This window comes from Neltuma alba, unplaced genomic scaffold, assembly GCF_004799145.2.
Source record: "Neltuma alba isolate B1F8T4 unplaced genomic scaffold, ASM479914v2 tig00005505_pilon, whole genome shotgun sequence".
Classification (NCBI taxonomy): domain Eukaryota; kingdom Viridiplantae; phylum Streptophyta; class Magnoliopsida; order Fabales; family Fabaceae; genus Neltuma; species Neltuma alba.
This window is the reverse complement of record NW_021634135.1, coordinates 1-21143: the sequence shown is the minus strand read 5'-3', so window position 1 is coordinate 21143 and position 21143 is coordinate 1. Positions and strand designations below refer to the sequence as shown.

Here is a 21143-nt window from a genome sequence, read left to right as displayed (position 1 = left end):
CTGAACCGGAAACTGAACTGATTGAGACAGTGGGTCAAATGTCACTGCATCAGACTAGTTGGTCGAGTTGGATTGGGCTCTAAATCAAATGTTTAGACCACCTGGACTGATCTGATTTAATCCAAGTGATTTTTCTGAAAAAAAATATCTTGTTATTTGGAATGTTGTCTTTTTTTATTGTTGTTTAACATTGTTGGAGATTTTTATAGATTTATGATTAAGTTTTAATGTTTTAGGATGATTTGTATACAATTATAGGTTTTTTATTATCCTAAGTGTGTTTATTAGTTTCAAATCTTGATTCTCATAGATAAAAAAAATTAAAAAGACATAAAGAAAATTAAGGTTCTGGATTACTTGGCCTAGTCTAGGTAATTTGGTGGGCTAAATCCAACCCAGCTTGACTTTAAATTACTATTGGAATGGACTAAACCACGACAGTGGATTGCTCTTAATTAAACTAACATTTTGAACAAAGTGATTTTGGTAAAGAGAAGGGCTAGCTTGAGAGGCAGAGATGGGAATCAGGGCCGGTCTTTCAGGGTTGACGAGTTTAAAAGGGTTGGCCTTTTAGGACTGAAATTTTAAAAATATCCCAATTTATTAGGCTCGGCCCTTAAGCTACAGGGCTCAGGGCTGGCCTGTGGGCTTTTGGCCCGTTTAAAAAAATATTTTTTTATATTTTTATAAAAAATAAACCAATAAAATTGTTAATAAAAGACATAAGTATGAATAAAATTAATTCATAAATACAAAATATCATCATATATAAATATCCATTAACATCTAAAACATTCATTAACATGATAACAACATCCAAAAGTTTTATATATAGTGCAATTGTGCAATAAATAAACACTATCATTAATTTTTTGAAACTTCATTATCACTATAATCAATTACTCTTCTTCATAAGTATGCTTTTCTTTCGTAACAAAAATATCAAGTTTTTCTTCTTTATAGGAATTTTACTTTTAAATTTTGCAATCTAGCTATTATTTTACTTTAATGTGAGAAATGTTGTTGTTGAAACTCATGAATTTCTAATTCAAATTATAGAATCACAAGTTATATAAGTATAAAAATACTCTATTATCAAATATATATAGTTTAAAAATATCAACACATATAATATAAATCAAATCATTATTAAATTCCAAATTAACCCATTTTTTTAAAATTTAATTAGATAAATTATTGTCTAAAATTAAATAAATCAAATCATTCTATAAAATTTAATTTTAAAATAATAATAATAACTAAATATTTAAAATATTATTAACAATGTAAAAAATTAATAATATTAGAATTATATAAAAAAATTTAGAAAAACAAAAAAATATAAAAGGGCCTAAATGGGTCGGCCCTCGACCCTCCAGGGCCAGCCCTTTTAAGCCCTCGACCTTTTAGGGTCAACCCTCCAGGACTTATTTCCCATTTGAGGGGAAAAATTTTAGAGCCTAAATGGGCTCGGTCCGTTTTCCCGGCTCTATTGAGAGGAAGAAGGAGCAATCATGAATTGAAAAACGCATCAAGAAAGAGGCAATATTTTAGTGCAAGGTTCATTTTTTTTCAAACAAAAAAATGCTGATAATAATAATAAAACACTATTTCCGGTTCTTAATATAAGAGCTTATTTGACTTTTATTTTGATTCTAAATATAAGATCCCAGTTCACTTTGTCTCTCATATTTAGTTATTTTTTTCAAGATAGTCCTTATAATAATAGTAGTTCTAGTCAATACACTTAATTAGTAAGGATATTTTAGGAAAGACAACACATATTTATTACAAATAACTCTACTCAAATTAGTCAACTAGCTCTTATATTAAGGATCAAAGGTAGTAATAAAATTCTTTTGAGCTCACATACTTAATTATCGCGTACATTATAATACTATTTAAAATAAGCCAATACTACCCCCGGTCCTATTAATAAGACTTTGTTTGTAAACTATAAATAAGGTCTTATAATTAGGACAGGAGGTAGTATAATTGAAACACACACTTAGGTACATATACAAGAGAAAAAAAAAAGAAGAAAAACAACTAAATGTCATACAACAATTCCTGAAACACTTTCATATGGTCAGGAGGGAGAGCAGCGGCGAGAGAGAAGCTGCCATCATTAGATGAACTTGGAATTATATAAGACAGTCCCTCGTACGCAATCCCAGCAGGTCCCATAAAAATAGGCCTCCCCCATCCAAAATCAGCATAATGTATTGGCAATCTAACCCAACTAGTGATCCCCAAATTGGGACACTTAAAGGTATGAGCCCCACGAACAAGGACTTTCAAATCAGGTTGAAGCTCCAAGTAATCCAAAGCCGACCTCAAATACTCATCGTCCATTCTCACCAAAGCCTCATGGATTTTTCTTGCAGCATGCCAAGTTGGATTTGATATGATTTCACCAGCCAGAGCCATTGGTGTGGCCATGAACACCACATTCCCAAAGTAACCTTCTGGGAGCTCTGGCTTCAATCTAGACCTTCCATCAGTAGCAATGTACAGTTTGGTTTCTTGATCATGGGGTAAGCCACGTGCCTTGGACACGTTTTTCCACACATGGCCAGCCAACATCTCGTAGGAACTATAATTGATTGTGTTGCCATTTTCTTTGGACTTGGATTTCAGGAGATTTATGTGGTCACGAGTTATTTTGAAAATAGATACTGCAGCTGGTGGTGGTGGTGAGGAGGAGGGAGTGGTCATGGCCGGAGGCGGTTTGAATTCGACATGATCGAATACCGGTCGAGGAGGGTTCCGGGCTCGGAGAAGGGTCCGGTCGATGAAAGGAGGGAGGGTGAGATCAAGGCCACGAGTCATGTCCGACCATGTGTTGACAAAGTGAAGACCAGAATATCCATCTGCTGCATAATGATGCATACCAACCCCAAATGACACCCCTCCACATTTGAAATGTGTTACCTGATGAACAAAAGTTGTAAGGTTTTAGTTTTGCAATACAGATATGGATTTAGAGTTTTCATCTCATACTCCTTTCTATTATATTCCTTGGTATGAGGGAATGGAGGAGAGGATAGAGAAGAAAAAAATTCACAAAAATAAAAAAATGTGATTAAAATTTTTAATTGATTTTTTTAAAGTTTTACATAATATATTTATTAAAATTTTATAACTTTATTTTTTCAAATTTTTAAATTGAACTCAATAAAATTTTCTCTGCTAATCTATTTTTCTCTTATCAAATATAGGATAAGAGTTGACTCCAAGTTGAATACTTAGACATTGGTTTCGTTGACACATTTTCTTTTTTGGACGCAAGGAATGCATGACGTTTTTAAATTTTTAGTTCTCTCCGCTTGAATCTTAAGTCGAAGCTTCGTCCATTTATTATTCATTAAGAAAATTGAAGAGTTTTGTTATTAATCTTTTCAATATTTGTTCAGATTTGAAATAGTTAAATAATTATTTTCAAATTGTTGAAAGTTATACTAATTATTTTGAGTGTTTGCAGTTTAAAATATTTGCAAAAATACTCTATATATAGTATTCATCATTATCACAGTTGGCTCTTTCCTTAAAGGCCTATTTGGGATCACGTTTGGGGTCCAAACGTGTATCTTTTTGGTTAAAAATGATGTTTGACATACCATTTTTGTATTTAATTTTTGGGTTCAAATGGATTTTTGGGATGAAGCTGATAGATCTTGTTTTTCATGGTGAGAAGAATACCGGTGCGGTAAAATGGGAAGGAATGTTACAGTATTTTGAGTTTTTCTAGTGTTATGTTTTCTTGTTTTATTAGCAGTTGTGATTTTAGAGCAGCAACTTTATTTAAATATGTTGATATGAAATCTTTGTTCATTTTTTAGATCTTTATATGAACTGATTTAGAGGGTATCTTTATCCATGTAATATATTTAATTAAGTATTTTAGCATTTTTTAATTTCTTTCTAATAATAAATTAATTTTAATATTTTAATAATTTTATTTTCAATATTTCTTTTATCGTTGTCACTTATATACATATAATATTAAATATGTATTACTTAATACATTTCATGTCCTTATCAGTTATTTTACTTCTAAACTTATTTTTTTATTAATTATTCAAACAATTTCAATTTGTCAAACTGACTTTTTTTAAAAGTTAATCCAAATATAAATCACATCATACTTCTGACTTTTACCCCAACTTCAGTTTATAGAAATCAGATTGGAAAAAAACTATTTCTATCACCGCTAATCAAACACACTCTAAAAAGAAAATGCATGACATGACCTCACTCTTACAAATGAGTTATAAACATATTTTCTATAGGCAATTATTAAGCATATTTCAGTAATAGTCATTAAACTGATAAATATAGTTCTTAGCAGTACTTTGATTTATTAATATATTTAACGTGCCAAGTAAAAATTTTCCCATTTAACTTCGCGCCTTTCTTGCAAACTACAATCACCAAACTGCTTAGATGTAAATGGCTCAGAAACGTACCTGTGACACAAAAATGGGATAAGTTTCGATTCCCCGGGAATAATCCACGGCAGGAATGAGCTGCCGGAGTTCAAGCGTCGGAGCGAAGTCACCGAAATCGTCAATGACGTTATCTGTTTCGGCCTCGACGAAGAGGACGCCTTCGCCATTGCAGTCAATTTCTACGCGGCCGTGGTCGTCCCGGCGAAGCCGCCCAGCCACTGGGTAGAAAGGCACCAGAGCCTTGCTCAGAGCCTCCTTCAGAACATTAGCGTCGAAGAAACTCGACGCACCCGCCGCCGTCGGCCTGTAGAAGTACACCGTCGGAAGGTGGATATCCACCACCACCAAGTCGACGTTGGAATTCCAAATCACCACCCGCGGCGTCTTCGCCTCCGGTCGAACAATCGTCGACTCCTTCACATTTATCACCACCATCCTCCTTTTCCTCCTCCTCCTTGCTCAGGGACGCGACCCCAATCTATCTAAAGAATAACAATAACAGAAAAAGATCACTACTTATTAATGACGATTATAAGTTTTTTATTGTGCGAAATCTGAGATGATAGTGATGTTTGAATAACGGAAAGACGAAGGTAATGATTTCACTTAAAAGGAAAATTAAGAAAAATGATGTTGAAGTGATGAGATAGGAAATGAAATGACTTAACTTATTGGAAAGGAGAGAGACCAAGGAATTGAATTGGCGGTGATTGTTAAGGGAGAGGTTAGGGATAAGCCACGAAATGCAACGTAGAGCAGCAACACTGACCACACGGGTCACGCAAGAAAAAAATGCAATGCAATTGTCAATACTATATCGTTGGAAGCTTAATATAAGAACTTGTTGACTAATTTAAATAAATTTAAAAAAATTAGTTAAACTAGTTATTTATAATAAATAAGTGTTTTTTTAAAAATATTATTGCTAATCAAATATATTAGCTAGAATTACTATTATTATAAGTAGTATTTTATTAAAAAAATAGATAAATATGAGAGATAAAGTAGATTTGGATCTTATTTTAGAACCAAAATAAAAGTTAAATAAATTCTTATATTAAAAACAGAAAGTAGTACTACCTTCGGTCTTAATTATAAGAGCCAGTTGACTAATTTGAGGAGATTAAGAAAGTAAGTTGAATTAGTTATTTGTCCTAAATAAGTGTTGTCTTTCCTAAAATATCCTTGCTAATCAAGTGTATTAACTAGAATTATCATTGTTAGAAAGCTACTTTGAAAAAAAAAGTATAAATATGAGAGATAAAATGAATTGAGATCTTATATTTATGATTAAAATAAAAATCAAATAGGGTTTTATATTAAGAACAGGAAGTAGTATAACATTAGATACTCTTCCACCTTAGCCCATCAGTATGTGGGGCTTAATCTCGCCAAATACTATTCATAAGCCGTCCAATTTTCTCATCTTCCTTTCATGGGCCGCGTGCAAGCCATTTATTGAAGCTAAAAAATAGCACCTCAACAAGTACTGCCTACGCACCAACACCAAATATTTACTCCTCTAAGCAGATAATTCAAATCCTTCATTCCCTTCTCATCACGCATTTCGAATTTCAAAATCCCTCATTTACTCCTCTTCCTCTCTCTCTTCATTTATGTTTATGTCATCCATTTCAAATTTCAGAACCCTATTCTCTTCACTTTCACTTTTTTATTTATGTCTCTTCAATAGCATCAATTCTCTCATCCAAAATTCAGAAAACTAGCCTATATGCTCATCTTCACATTAGATCCTATGTTTATGCAGAATGGAATTTCAGGTATCCACAATCTCTATCTCTCCTTTATTTTCTTACTGAGATTCTTTTTTCCTTCTTATTTCTGATCTCTCGTGTGAAGTTGTTGTTTGTTTCTATTTTTCCTCCCAAACTTTCTCTTTTTATTTATATCTTTTCTTTTCATCGGTTTTTTTTTTCTCTCATTCAAAATTTAGAAAGAATCCAATGCAATTATTTATATATAGAAAGAATTAATATGAGATTTTAATAAAAAAATAGTTATTAAAAAGTCTCACTACTAAGTGACTAGTTGTCATTTCCTATATTAAAACTTATCATTGCATGTTGTCATATATGTATATATGTGCATTAGCATTTATCTATAAAACTACAACGCCAAAGGTTATGGATGACCGGTTTGGCTAACCTAATTGCACAATATCACAATACTTCATCAATAATGAGGTTTTTGTCGAGGAATTAAAAAGGTAATAGTGACATGGAGTATTATTAAAGGGGAGATTATGGATGAGAATTGAAAAGGTGAGTGCATTATTAAGGGAGAGAGATTAGAGATGAGCAACAAGTGTAATAATTGGGCCATGCATGCAAGGAGAATGAGCAAAATGCAGGTTTTGTTATCTTTCCATGTTCATTAATATGAATATATAAAAATTACAATGCCAAGGTTGGTTAATTGGTTGAATAACAATAAGCCTTCGACTAATATGATTTCACGATATCACTCTACTATATTAATAATAAGATTTTTGGATAAATTATCAATCAATAGATTCCACTTAATAACTTCGTTGATGCTTCTCTCTTCAGTCATTTTCTATTTCTCTTCATCAGTGAAGTCTTAATTTCTACTGCATAAATGAGGAATTTTTATCAATAGACTACAAACAGTAAAAGAAATTTTTCAAATGCTACAAAGTGGGAATTATTTCTCCAAATACTATCCTCAACGTTGTTCTTGGTTTGAACAACTTTTAAAGTTCATCTAAGTAAGACCAATTTTTTCAATAAATATTGTTTGACGTGTAATTGAACTTCATCTTGGTGTGAATAACTTTTAAACTCCATTAGCCTTTGAACAATTTCTTTACAATCTCTCACCACATATTGTTGTGAGAAATATTGTTGTTGAAACTCATGAATTTGTAATTCAAATTATAGAATCACAAGTTATATAAGTATAAAAATACTCTATTATCAAATATATATAGTTTAAAAATATCAACACATATAATATAAATCAAATCATTATTAAAGTCCAAATTAACCCATCTTTTAAAAATTTAATTGGATAAATTATTGTCTAAAATTAAATAAATCAAATCATTCTGTAAAATTTAATTTTAAAATGATAATAATAACTAAATATTTGAAATATTATTAACAATATAAAAAATTAATAATATTATAATTATATAAAAAATTTAGGAAAACAAAAAAAATAAAAGGGCCTAAACGGGCCGGCCCTCGACCCTCTAGGGCCGGCCCTTTTAAGCCCTTGGCCCTCTAGGGTCAGCCCTCCAGAACTTATTTCTAATTTGAGGGGAAAAATTTCAGAGCCTAAAAGGGCTCGACCTGTTTTCCCGGCTCTAATTGAGAGGAAGGAGGAGCAATCATGAATTGAAAAACGCATCAAGAAAGAGGCAATATTTTAGTGCAAGGTTCATTTTTTTCAAACAAAAAAATGCTGATAATAATAATAAAACACTACTTCCGGTTCTTAATATAAGAGCTTATTTAACTTTTATTTTGATTATAAATATAAGATCCCAGTTCACTTTGTCTCACATATTTAGTTATTTTTTTCAAGGTAGTCCTTATAATAATAGTAGTTCTAGTCAATACACTTGATTAGTAAAGATATTTTAGGAAAAACAACACATATTTATTACAAATAACTAACTGAACTAATTTTTTTAATATACTCAAATTAGTCAACTAGCTCTTATATTAAAGATCAAAAGTAATAATAAAATTTTTTTGAGCTCACATACTTAATTATCGCGTACATTATAATACTATTTAAAATAAGCCAATACTACCCCCGGTCCTATTAATAAGACTTTGTTTGTAAACTATAAATAACGTCTTATAATTAGGACAGGAGGTAGTATAATTGAAACACACACTTAGGTACATATACAAGAGAAAAAAAAAAGAAGAAAAACAACTAAATGTCATACAACAATTCCTGAAACACTTTCATATGGTCAGGAGGGAGAGCAGTGGCGAGAGAGAAGCTGCCATCATTAGATGAACTTGGAATTATATAAGACAGTCCCTCGTACGCAATCCCGGCAGGTCCCATAAAGATAGGCTTCCCCCATCCAAAATCAGCATAATGTATTGGCAATCTAACCCAACTAGTGATCCCCAAATTGGGACACTTAAAGGTATGAGCCCCACGAACAAGGACTTTCAAATCAGGTTGAAGCTCCAAGTAATCCAAAGCCGACCTCAAATACTCATCGTCCATTCTCACCAAAGCCTCATGGATTTTTCTTGCAGCATGCCAAGTTGGATTTGATATGATTTCACCAGCCAGAGCCATTGGTGTGGCCATGAACACCACATTCCCAAAGTAACCTTCTGGGAGCTCTGGCTTCAATCTAGACCTTCCATCAGTAGCAATGTATAGTTTGGTTTCTTGATCATGGGGTAAGTCACGTGCCTTGGACACGTTTTTCCAGACATGGCCAGCCAACATCTCGTAGGAACTATAATTGATTGTGTTGCCATTTTCTTTGGACTTGGATTTCAGGAGATTTATGTGGTCACGAGTTATTTTGAAAATAGATACTGCAGCTGGTGGTGGTGGTGAGGAGGAGGGAGTGGTCATGGCCGGAGGCAGTTTGAATTCGACATGATCGAATGCCAGTCGAGGAGGGTTCCGAGCTCGGAGAAGGGTCCGGTCGATGAAGGGAGGGAGGGAGAGATCAAGGCCACGAGTCATGTCTGACCATGTGTTGACAAAGTGAAGACCAGAATATCCATCTGCTGCATAATGATGCATACCAACCCCAAATGACACCCCTCCACATTTGAAATGTGTTACCTGATGAACAAAAGTTGTAAGGTTTTAGTTTTTTTTTTTTGTTTTCACCAGGGTATCCATCGGAGCGAGCCCAATGACTAATCCCTCGGGTACTGTTGAGCCCAAGATGGGGGCGACCCTCCCAGACATGCTTGTAAGGTTTTAGTTTCGCAATACAAATATGGATTTAGAGTTTTCATCTCATACTCCTTTCTATTATATTCCTTGGTATGAGGGAATGGAGGAGAGGATAGAGAAGAAAAAAATTCACAAAAATTAAAAAATGTGATTAAAATTTTTAATTGATTTTTTTAAATTTTACATATATATTTATTAAAATTTTATAACTTTTCTTTTTCAAATTTTTAAATTGAACTCAATAAAATTTTCTCTGCTAATCTATTTTTCTCTTATCAAATATAGGATAAGAGTTGAATCCAAGTTGAATACTTAGACATTCGTTTCATTTCATTGACACATTTTCTCTTTTGGACGCAAGGAATGCATGACGTGTTTAAATTTTTAGTTCTCTCCGCTTGAATCTTAAGTCGAAGCTTCGTCCATTTATTATTCATTAAGAAAATTGAAGAGTTTTGTTATTAATCTTTTCAATATTTGTTCAGATTTGAAATAGTTAAATAATTATTTTCAAATTGTTGAAAGTTATACTATATTATTTTTGAGTGTTTGCATTTTAAAATATTTGCAAAATACTCTATATATAGCATTCATCATTATCACAGTTGGCTCTTTCCTTAAAAGGCCTATTTGGGATCACTTTTGGGGTCCAAACGTGTATCTTTTTGGTTAAAAATGATGTTTGACATCCCATTTTTGTAATTTAGTTTTTGGGTTCAAATGGATTTTTGGGATGAAGCTGATAGATCTTATTTTTCATGGTGAGAAAAATACTGGTGCGGTAAAATGGGAAGGAATGTTACAGTATTTTGAGTTTTTCTAATGTTATGTGTTCTTGTTTTATTAGCAGTTATGATTTTAGAGCAGCAACTTTATTTAAATATGTTGATATGAAATCTTTGTTCATTTTTTAGATGTTTATATGAACTGATTTAGAGGGTATCTTTATCCATGTAATATATTTAATTAAGTATTTTAGCATTTTTTAATTTCTTTCTAATAATAAATTAATTTTAATATTTTAATAATTTTATTTTCAATATTTCTTTTATCGTTGTCACATTATATACATATAATATTAAATATGTATTACTTAATACATTTCATGTCCTTATCAGTCATTTTACTTTTAAACTTACTTTTTTATTAATTATCCAAACAAGTTTCAATTTGTCAAACTGATTTTTTTACAAAAACTAATCTAAACATAAATCACATCATACTATCTGACTTTTACCCCAACTTCAGTTTATAGAAATCAGATTGGAAAAAAACTATTTCTATCACCGCTAATCAAACACACTCTAAAAAGAAAATGCATGACATGACCTCACTCTTACAAATGAGTTATAAACATATTTTCTATAGGCAATTATTAAGCATATTTCAGTAATAGTCATTAAACTAATAAATATAGTTCTTAGCAGTACTTTGATTTATTAATATATTTAACGTGCCAAGTAAAAATTTTCCCATTTAACTTCGCGCCTTTCTTGCAAACTACAATCACCAAACTGCTTAGATGTAAATGGCTCAGAAACGTACCTGTGACACAAAAATGGGATAAGTTTCGATTCCCCGGGAATAATCCACGGCAGGAATGAGCTGCCGGAGTTCAAGCGTCGGAGCGAAGTCACCGAAATCGTCAATGACGTTATCTGTTTCGGCCTCGACGAAGAGGACGCCTTCGCCATTGCAGTCAATTTCTACGCGGCCGTGGTCGTCCCGGCGAAGCCGCCCAGCCACTGGGTAGAAAGGCACCAGAGCCTTGCTCAGAGCCTCCTTCAGAACCTTAGCGTCGAAGAAACTCGACGCACCCGCCGCCGTCGGCCTGTAGAAGTACACCGTCGGAAGGTGGATATCCACCACCACCAAGTCGACGTTGGAATTCCAAATCACCACCTGCGGCGTCTTCGCCTCCGGTCGAACAATCGTCGACTCCTTCACATTTATCACCACCATCCTCCTTTTCCTCCTCCTCCTTGCTCAGGGACGCGACCCCAATCTATCTAAAGAATAACAATAACAGAAAAAGATCACTACTTATTGATGACGATTATAAGTTTTTTATTGTGCGAAATCTGAGATGATAGTGATGTTTGAATAACGGAAAGACGAAGGTAATGATTTCACTTAAAAGGAAAATTAACAAAAATGAAGTTCAAGTGATGAGATATGAAATGAAATGAGTTAACTTATTGGAAAGGAGAGAGATCAAGGAATTGAATTGGTAGTGATTGTTAAGGGAGTGGTTAGGGATAAGCCACGAAATGCAACCTAGAGCAGCAACACTGACCACACGGGTCACGCAAAAAAAAATCCAATGCAATTATCAATACTACTCCTCCGGTCCTTAATAAGACCCATTTAACTAATTTGATTAGATTAAGAAAGTTAGGTAAGTTAGTTAATTATAAGAAATGTGACACATTTTTCCTAAAATACCATAATTATCTTTCTTAATACCTCATCTCCCTCTTTTACTTGATTATATTTGAGGGAGTATTTATAGGGGTAATTTAGAGAAAATTGATAAATATGAGAAATAGGTTTTATATTTAGGACCAAAACTAACTTAACAATTGGGTCCTATATTAAGGACCGGAGGAGTATATCCTTGGAAGCTTAATATAAGAGCTTATTAACTAATTTAAATAAATTAAAAAAATAGTTAAACTAGTTATTTGTAATAAATAAGTGTTTTTTTCAAAAATATTATCGCTAATCAAATATATTAACTAGAATTACTATTATTATAAGTAATATTTTATAAAAAAATAGATAAATATGAGAGATAAAGTAGATTTGGATCTTATTTTAGAACCAAAATAAAAGTTAAATAAATTCTTGTATTAAAAACAGAAAGTAGTACTACCTCCGGTTTTAGTTATAAGAGCCAGTTGACTAATTTGAGGAGATTGAGAAAGTAAGTTGAGTTAGTTATTTGTCTTAAATAAGCGTTGTCTTTCCTAAAATATCCTTGCTAATCAAGTGTATTAACTAAAATTATCATTGTCAGAAGGGCAAATTGAAAAAAAAAGTATAAATATAAGAGATAAAGTGGATTGAGATTTTATATTTATAATTAAAATAAAAGTCAAACATTTTATATTAAGAATAGGAGGTAGTATAACATTAGATACTCTTCCACCTTAGGCCATCAGTATGTGGGGCTTAATATTGGCTTCTCGCCGAATGCTATTCATAAGCCGTCCAATTTTCTCATCTTCCTTTCATGGGCCGCGTGCCAGCCATTTATTGAAGCTAAAAAATAGCTCCTCAACAAGTACTGCCTGCGCACCAACACAAAATATTTACTCCTCTAAGCAGATAATTCAAATCCTTCATTCCCTTCTCATCACGCATTTCGAATTTCAAAATCCCTCATTTACTCCTCTTCCTCTCTCTCTTCATTTATGTTTATGTCATCCATTTCAAATTTCAGAACCCTATTCTCTTCACTTTCACTTTTTTATTTATGTCTCTTCAATAGCATCAATTCTCTCATCCAAAATTCAGAAAACTAGCTTATATGCTCATCTTCACATTAGATCCTATGTTTATGCAGAATGGAATTTCAGGTATCCACAATCTCTATCTCTCCTTTATTTTCTTACTGAGATTCTTTTTTCCTTCTTATTCCTTATCTCTCGTGTGAAGTTGTTGTTTGTTTCTATTTTTCCTCCCAAACTTTCTCTTTTTATTTATATCTTTTCTTTTCATCGGTTTTTTTTTTCTCTCATTCAAAATTTAGAAAGAATCCAATGCAATTATTTATATATAGAAAGAATTAATATGAGATTTTAATAAAAAAATAGTTATTAAAAAGTCTCAATACTAAGTGACTAGTTGTTATTTCCTATATTAAAACTTATCATTGCATGTTGTCATATATGTATATATGTCCATTAGCATTTGTCTATAAAACTACAACGCCAAACGTTAGGGATGGCCGGTTTGGCTAACCTAATTGCACAATATCACTATACTTCATCAATAATGAGGTTTTTGTCGAGGAATTAAAAAGGTGATATTGACATGGAGTATTATTAAAGGGGAGATTATGGATGAGAATTGAAAAGGTGAGTGCATTGTTAAGGGAGAGAGATTAGAGATAAGCAACAAGTGTAATAATTGGGCCATGCATGCAAGGAGAATGAGCAAAATGCAGGTTTTGTTATCTTTCCATGTTCATTAATATGAATATATAAAAATTACAATGCCAAGGTTGGTTAATTGGTTGAATAACAATAAGCCTTCGACTAATATGATTTCACGATATCACTCTACTCTATTAATAATAAGATTTTTGGATAAATTATCAATCAATAGATTCCACTTAATAACTTCGTTGATGCTTCTCTCTTCAGTCATTTTCTATTTCTCTTCATCAGTGAAGTCTTAATTTCTACTTCATAAATGAGGAATTTTTATCAATAGACTACAAACAGTAAAAGAAATTTTTCAAATGCTACATAGTGGGAATTATTTCTCCAAATACTAACCTCAACGTTGTTCTTGGTTTGAACAACTTTTAAAATTAATCTAAGTAAGTACAATTTTTTCAATAAATATTGTTTGACGTGTAATTGAACTTCATCTTGGTGTGAATAATTTTTAAATTTCATTAGCCTTTGAACAACTTCTTTACAATCTCTCACCACACAAATGCCCTTACAAGGATTTTAATAATGATCATATCATTAGAATAATGAATTAATCATTATATAATGATAATAGTAATAATTAATATTACATTAATTAAAAAGTGGTTAATGAAAATAAGTAATGATTAATGATAATGATTATTTTTATAATTAAATAGGTATAGATTTTGAAATATATTTAGTGAAATCTGTGGATAATTTATACCTATTTAATCATCTTTTATTAATGTATCTTCTTTTAAATTAATTGTAAGATAAAAGATGATTTTGCATAAAATCTACTCAAATCTTTTATTATCTTTAATACAGGAGATATAAAATTATTGAGAGAAGAAAATATCACAAATAAAAGATGAGACAAAAAGGAGCAAGATATGCAGCAAATAATATATATATATATATATATATATTTATTCACATCACATATGAGAATCAAAGGCGTGAAGAGGGGAGAAAAGAAGAAGCCGTGGGTCCCGGTCAAGAATCAAGGAACAAGTCAAATATGATATATTGTATTATATTGATTTAAGGAAACAAGGAACCGTGATATTAAGCACAACATCATGATATAAGATAATATATTACTCCTCCGGTCCTTATTATAAGACCCAATTTGACTTTTTATTTGGTCCTAATTATAAGACCCAATCCATTTTGTCTCTTATATTTATGCATTTTTTTTCCAAGATAATCCTTCTAATAATAATAGTTTTAGCCAATATACTTAATTAGCAAGGATATTTTAGGAATGACAACACTTATTTATTATAAATAACTAACTTAACTTACTTCCTTAATCTCCTCAAATAAGTCAATTGGGTCTTATAATTAGGACCGGAGGAGTATATTCTATTGGAGATATGGATAGATATGGATAGGAGGCGGTGGATTCAATTCAAGGGAGAGAAGAGAGGCAACGATTATAAATAGGGACCGGGGATAGCAGCGAAGAGGCACCAAAAAAAATTCTTTGTGCTGTTTCTGGCAACAGGAGCTAAAGGGCGGCGGAAAGGAGGCAGCGAGAAGAGAGAGTAGTGTGGAATCAACCTGTAAGTCTCAGTTCCACTGTGACGGCAGCGAGGAATTAATTGGGATGAACAGGAGTGAACGTAGCGAGCAAACAGTGGGGTACCAGCGAAGCATTCGTCTCTGATTCTTCATTCTTTTCCGGCAACAGCAGTGAAAGGAGGAAGGATTGTACACCGTTTTGCTTTCTACTCTTTCATCTTTTATCTTCTGTTATTTCATTCTGAATATTTATCTTTCACGATTTTATTTTGGCCATGTGTGGCTAGTTCTTTTCTTTAATCTAGAGTAGCTATGAACTTACTTATGGATTAGACTTTGTTTTCATTTAATTAATTATGCTTGATGTTAATTTTGGGTACTTAATCTTGGTTTAATATATATATATTTAATGTTTGGCCATCATTAAATATGAGTTTGAGCATTAAGGTTAGCCTTGACGAAGGAAATCTTAAGTAGGCTCTAGGATTGAGTAATATGGGTTTAGGTTTTTATCTTATTTGCGAGTAGGATAGAAATATACCTAGGAGCCCCATATAATTGATGAAGAGTGAAATTATTTTATCCTCTTAAGTATTTGAGTTAGACATAACCTTATTACTTAGGAGAGGGTTATAAGTGGATCGAAAGACACTTTTAGCTATAAATACTCTAGATTAACTAAATTAACATTGAGACTAATTAGTTAAATAAAAAGCAAAAGTCTATGAAACTAGTAAGGGATTAGTAACTCTAGGTTGCCTTTAATATTGAATTTTTTCTATCTTTAGTCTTTTTATCCGATCGTTCATAATTCAGCTTGCTTAACTTAATTGAAAACAGGAACTTTAGTGCCTAAACACTATTTTGTCTAATTCTCTGTGGGAACGATACTCTATACTTACTTTTTATTACTTGATCGACACGTGCACTTGCGTTATTCACAAATTGTGTGCATCAAGTTTTTGGCGCCGTTGCCGGGGATTAAGGCAATTAGTTTTTAGAATTAGAGGACCTTTAGTAATTTAAGTTTAAGCATTTAGTTTTTTTTCCCCCTCCTAATTTATTTTTTGCTTATTTTGATAGTTAGGACAATTTTCTTTATTTTAATTTTAATTTTTTTTTCCCTTTGTCCACTTTGATTCTTGATCTTTTCCCTCTTTGTCTTTGCAGTAATTCATAGTATATGCCACGTAGATCAAGAAATACACCTGTGAAGACGAGGAGCGTGAACGAGCTTCTAGAGACAACAACACCTGAGCATCCAGTTGGCAAAACTCTAGAAAAAGAGATGGCAGAAGATGAGAATGATAGGTTGGGTGTCAATGATTTCTTGGGAAAACAACCTCGAGGGTACCAATCTGGAATCAAAGTACCACAATTCCAAGCCACTAATTTTGAGATTAAGCAAACAATGCTCAAAATGTTGGAACTTATTGGGCAATTTGGGGGATACAATAATCAGGATCCCAATCGGCATCTAGTCGAATTTCTTGATGTGTGTGATTCTTTTAAGCAGAATGGAGTTCCTAGTGATGTCATTCGTCTTCGGCTCTTTCCTTACTCTTTACAAGGGAAGGCTAAAGAATGGCTCAACAACCTGGAAGAAGGCAGTATTTCATCATGGGATGACTTGGAAGAGAAGTTTCGATCTAGATTCTTCCCTCATAACAAGATAGTGGATGCTAGAGCCAAATTGATGAATTTTAGCCAACAATTTGATGAGCACCTATATGAAGCTTGGGAAAGATTTAAGTTGCTGGTCAGACAAAGCCCAGGACATAATCAAGAGAAGTGGGTCTTACTTCAAATTTTTAGTAGTCGGTTGACACCTGAATCCAAATCTGAATTAAATGCTGTTACAAATGGAGGAATTACCAAGCAACCAGTGAACCATGTTTGGAGTTGCTTGGATGACTTGGCTGCTGATTATATTCAGAATAGTAATGAACGGAAACAGGTGAAATCTGTAGAAAATGCTGCCAATAACTCTTCTTCACAAGTGATTGCTATGCTCAATACTCTCAACAAAAGATTTGATCACTTAGAAGCACGAGTTGACAAATCCAATAGAGGACAAGTAAATGTTGTTTTCTCTTGATCATCTGGGTGTATGGCAATTTGATTGTATCCTGAATAACCATCCAGGAAGCAAAAGAATTCCTTGCCAGCTAACCGGTCTAACATTTGGTCAATGAAAGGAAGTGGAAAATGATCCTTCCTTGTGGCTTCATTGAGTTTTCTATAGTCCATACAATTTCGCCAACCAGTAACTGTTTGGGTGGGGATGAGCTCGTTTTGGTCATTAGTGATTACTGTCATGCCACCTTTCTTAGGAACACATTGCACCGGGCTAACCCACGAGCTATCAGAAATGGGATAAATAATTCCAGCATCCAACCACTTAATAACCTCCTTTTTTACCACTTCTTTCATCATAGGGTTTAGCCTCCTTTGATGCTGGATGGATTTCTTATGATTATCTTCGAGTAGAATCTTATGCATCACTATGGCAGGGCTGATTCCCTTAATATCCGCTATTGTCCATCCTATAGCCTTCTTATTATTCTTTAACACCTGTAGTAACCGCTCCTCTTGCTCTACTGAGAGTGATGATGAAATTACTACTGGTAATGTTTCAGAATTTCCCAAATATGCATACTTTAGATGGGACGGAAGTGGCTTCAACTCTAACATTGGGGGTTGCTCTAAAGAAGGTTTAAGAATTGGAGTCGTTTGTGATTCTAGCCCTAAGGATTCAAATTGCCAATATTTCTTAGTGAATGTTGTAGAGGTGCTCAAAACATGCCCAATTTGTCCTTGGCTAATATCCTCCCCAATATCAATTTCAGCTAACAATGTTTGGAGCGGGTCATTATTAGCAAACGAATCCAACTCCTCTTGAATCAACTCATCTATCACCGAAATACTTGCATATTGCTCCACTATATTTGGATGCTTCATTATTTTCTCCATATTGAAGGTGATTTGCTCGTCACCAAAGCGTAGACTTATTGTCCCTTTCTCTACATCCACTAATGCTTTTGCGGTAGCCATAAATGGTCTTCCAACAATTAGTGGAATCTCTTTATCCTCTTCAATGTCGATGATGATAAAATCAGCAGGATATATGAATGATTCAACTTTCACCAGTACATCCTCAATGACGCCGTATGGATATGAGAGGCTTCTGTCTGCTAACTGAAGTGTCACAGTTGTAGGACTAGCTTCTCCTAAATGGAGCTTCTTAAAAACAGAGAGAGGCATAAGGTTCACAGCAGACCCCAAGTCACAGAGTGCACGACCTTTAAATTGTTCTCCAATTAGGCATGGGATAGAAAAAGAACCAGGATCCTTACACTTCAGAGGGATGTGGGGCTTAATTATGCTGGTTGTCTCCTTAGTTAGTGCCACAGTTGCATACTCAGTAAGTCGTCTCTTCTTGCTTAACATGTCCTTGAGAAACTTGGCATATTTGGGCATGTGCTCTAATGCCTCAGAAAAAGGAATATTGATATGAAGTTGCTTGAAGATTTCCAGAAACTTCGAATATTGTTGATCTTCAACCTGCTTCTGAAACACTTGCGGGAAAGGAAGTGGTGGCACCACTTTAGGACGCTCAACTGTCTTTTCCTTACTAGTCGCACCATTATTTTCCTTCTCATCAACAGTTGGTTTATTTTTGCTAGGCTCAGAACGTACCTCAGTTGTTTGTTTCGACTTTGATGCCTTAGGAGATATATCAGGTAATTGCTTACCACTCCTCAAGGTGATCGCGTTGCACTCCTCTTTACCATCTTTACGAGGATTAGGTACAGTATTGCTTGGTAACCCTCCTTGTTGAAGCGCATTCACAGCAGTTGCGATTTGCCCCATTTGCACCTCAAGATTCCTAAGTGATGAGTCTACTCTTGTATTAATGTTGGCTTGCTCTTGATTACTTTTAATCTGAGAAGACATGAGCTTAGCCATCATTTCCTCTAAATCAACCTTGGGCACTTGGTTAGGGATATGTTGCCTTCCTAATTGAGAAAATCCAGGAGGTGAGACTTGCCTTACCCAGAAGTTGACACTTGATCCAGTGTTGAACCGTGTTTCCAAGACAAGTTAGGGTGATTCCTTAATCCTGGGTTGTAAGTGTTGGCATAAGGGTTGTTCTGATTATTACCCCAAAAATTTCCAGCATAGTTCACTGGCTCTACTTGTTGACACGTAGGGCATTGTTCAGAAGCATGTCCATCTCCGCAGTAATCGCACGGGGTATATATGGCATTAACCCCTAGTTGTCCTCTATTGGATTTGTCAACTCGTGCTTCTAAGTGATCAAATCTTTTGTTGAGAGTATTGAGCATAGCAATCACTTGTGAAGAAGAGTCATTGGCAGCATTTTCTACAGATTTCACCTGTTTCCGTTCATTACTATTCTGAATATAATCAGCAGCCAAGTCATCCAAGCAACTCCAAACATGGTTCACCGGTTGCTTGGTAATTCCTCCATTTGTAACAGCATTTAATTCAGATTTGGATTCAGGTGTCAACCGACTACTAAAAATTTGAAGTAAGACCCACTTCTCTTGATTATGTCCTGGGCTTTGTCTGACCAGCAACTTAAATCTTTCCCAAGCTTCATATAGGTGCTCATCAAATTGTTGGCTAAAATTCATCAATTTGGCTCTAGCATCCACTATCTTGTTATGAGGGAAGAATCTAGATCGAAACTTCTCTTCCAAGTCATCCCATGATGAAATACTGCCTTCTTCCAGGTTGTTGAGCCATTCTTTAGCCTTCCCTTGTAAAGAGTAAGGAAAGAGCCGAAGACGAATGACATCACTAGGAACTCCATTCTGCTTAAAAGAATCACACACATCAAGAAATTCGACTAGATGCCGATTGGGATCCTGATTACTGTATCCCCCAAATTGCCCAATAAGTTCCAACATTTTGAGCATTGTTTGCTTAATCTCAAAATTAGTGGCTTGGAATTGTGGTACTTTGATTCCAGATTGGTACCCTCGAGGTTGTTTTCCCAAGAAATCATTGACACCCAACCTATCATTCTCATCTTCTGCCATCTCTTTTTCTAGAGTTTTGCCAACTGGATGCTCAGGTGTTGTTGTCTCTAGAAGCTCATTCACGCTCCTCGTCTTCACAGGTGTATTTCTTGATCTACGTGGCATATACTATGAATTACTGCAAAGACAAAGAGGGAAAAGATCAAGAATCGAAGTGGACAAAGGGAAAAAAAAATTAAATTAAAATAAAGAAAATTGTCCTAACTATCAAAATAAGCAAAAAATAAATTAGGAGGAGGAAAAAAAAACTAAATGCTTAAACTTAAATTACTAAAGGTCCTCTAATTCTAAAAACTAATTGCCTTAATCCCCGGCAACGGCGCCAAAAACTTGATGCACACAATTTGTGAATAACGCAAGTGCACGTGTCGATCAAGTAATAAAGAGTAAGTATAGAGTATCGTTCCCACAGAGAATTAGACAAAATAGTGTTTAGGCACTAAAGTTCCTGTTTTCAATTAAGTTAAGCAAGCTGAATTATGAACGATCGGATAAAAAGAATAAAGACAGAAAAAATTCAATATTAAAGGCAACCTAGAGTTACTAATCCCTTACTAGTTTCATAGACTTTTGCTTTTTATTTAACTAATTAGTCTCAATGTTAATTTAGTTAATCTAGAGTATTTATAGCTAAAAGTGTCTTTCGATCCACTTATAACCCTCTCCTAAGTAATAAGGTTATGTCTAACTCAAATACTTAAGAGGATAAAATAATTTCACTCTTCATCAATTATATGGGGCTCCTAGGTATATTCTATCCTACTCGCAAATAGATAAAAACCTAAACCCATATTACTCAATCCTAGAGCCTACTTAAGATTTCCTTCGTCAAGGCTAACCTTAATGCTCAAACTCATATTTAATGATGGCCAAACATTAAATATATATATATTAAACCAAGATTAAGTACCCAAATTAACATCAAGCATAATTAATTAAATGAAAACAAAGTCTAATCCATAAGTAAGTTCTAAGATAAAGAAAAGAACTAGCCACACATGGCCCAAATAAAATCG

General features: G+C 33.7%; 4 protein-coding genes across 4 annotated transcripts; all 4 read right to left on the bottom strand.

Moving 5' to 3' along the window:
• Positions 1–2049: 2049 nt before the first annotated feature.
• Positions 2050–5066, bottom strand: LOC114747894 (shikimate O-hydroxycinnamoyltransferase-like). Its single transcript, XM_028936239.1, has 2 exons — positions 4470–5066; positions 2050–2934 (listed from the first exon to the last, which is right to left on the bottom strand). The coding sequence occupies exons 1-2, from the start codon at positions 4884–4886 to the stop codon at positions 2050–2052; spliced, it is 1302 nt and encodes a 433-aa protein (XP_028792072.1). The 5' UTR covers positions 4887–5066.
• Positions 5067–8367: 3301 nt separating this feature from the next.
• LOC114747895 (shikimate O-hydroxycinnamoyltransferase-like) lies at positions 8368–11425 on the bottom strand. The gene is made up of 2 exons (XM_028936240.1): positions 10929–11425; positions 8368–9266 (listed from the first exon to the last, which is right to left on the bottom strand). The coding sequence occupies exons 1-2, from the start codon at positions 11343–11345 to the stop codon at positions 8382–8384; spliced, it is 1302 nt and encodes a 433-aa protein (XP_028792073.1). The 5' UTR covers positions 11346–11425; the 3' UTR covers positions 8368–8381.
• Positions 11426–17156: 5731 nt separating this feature from the next.
• On the bottom strand, positions 17157–19027 carry LOC114747886 (uncharacterized). The gene is made up of 2 exons (XM_028936231.1): positions 17232–19027; positions 17157–17160 (listed from the first exon to the last, which is right to left on the bottom strand). The coding sequence occupies exons 1-2, from the start codon at positions 19025–19027 to the stop codon at positions 17157–17159; spliced, it is 1800 nt and encodes a 599-aa protein (XP_028792064.1).
• An 83-nt stretch (positions 19028–19110) lies between these two features.
• Positions 19111–20232, bottom strand: LOC114747879 (uncharacterized). Its single transcript, XM_028936224.1, has one exon. It carries the CDS (start codon positions 20230–20232, stop codon positions 19111–19113), a length of 1122 nt encoding a protein of 373 aa, XP_028792057.1.
• Between the last annotated feature and the right edge of the window lie 911 nt (positions 20233–21143).

Bases quoted from the DNA above. Each gene is read 5' to 3' on its own strand.
- LOC114747879 (XM_028936224.1), bottom strand. From the start codon at position 20,232: ATGCCACGTAGATCAAGAAATACACCTGTGAAGACGAGGAGCGTGAAT.
- LOC114747895 (XM_028936240.1), bottom strand. From the start codon at position 11,345: ATGGTGGTGATAAATGTGAAGGAGTCGACGATTGTTCGACCGGAGGCG. The intron at 9,267-10,928 runs GTACGTTTCTGA...TTTGTTCATCAG, and splicing joins ATCCCATTTTTGTGTCACAG to GTAACACATTTCAAATGTGG.
- LOC114747894 (XM_028936239.1), bottom strand. From the start codon at position 4,886: ATGGTGGTGATAAATGTGAAGGAGTCGACGATTGTTCGACCGGAGGCG. The intron at 2,935-4,469 runs GTACGTTTCTGA...TTTGTTCATCAG, and splicing joins ATCCCATTTTTGTGTCACAG to GTAACACATTTCAAATGTGG.
- LOC114747886 (XM_028936231.1), bottom strand. From the start codon at position 19,027: ATGGCTAAGCTCATGTCTTCTCAGATTAAAAGTAATCAAGAGCAAGCC.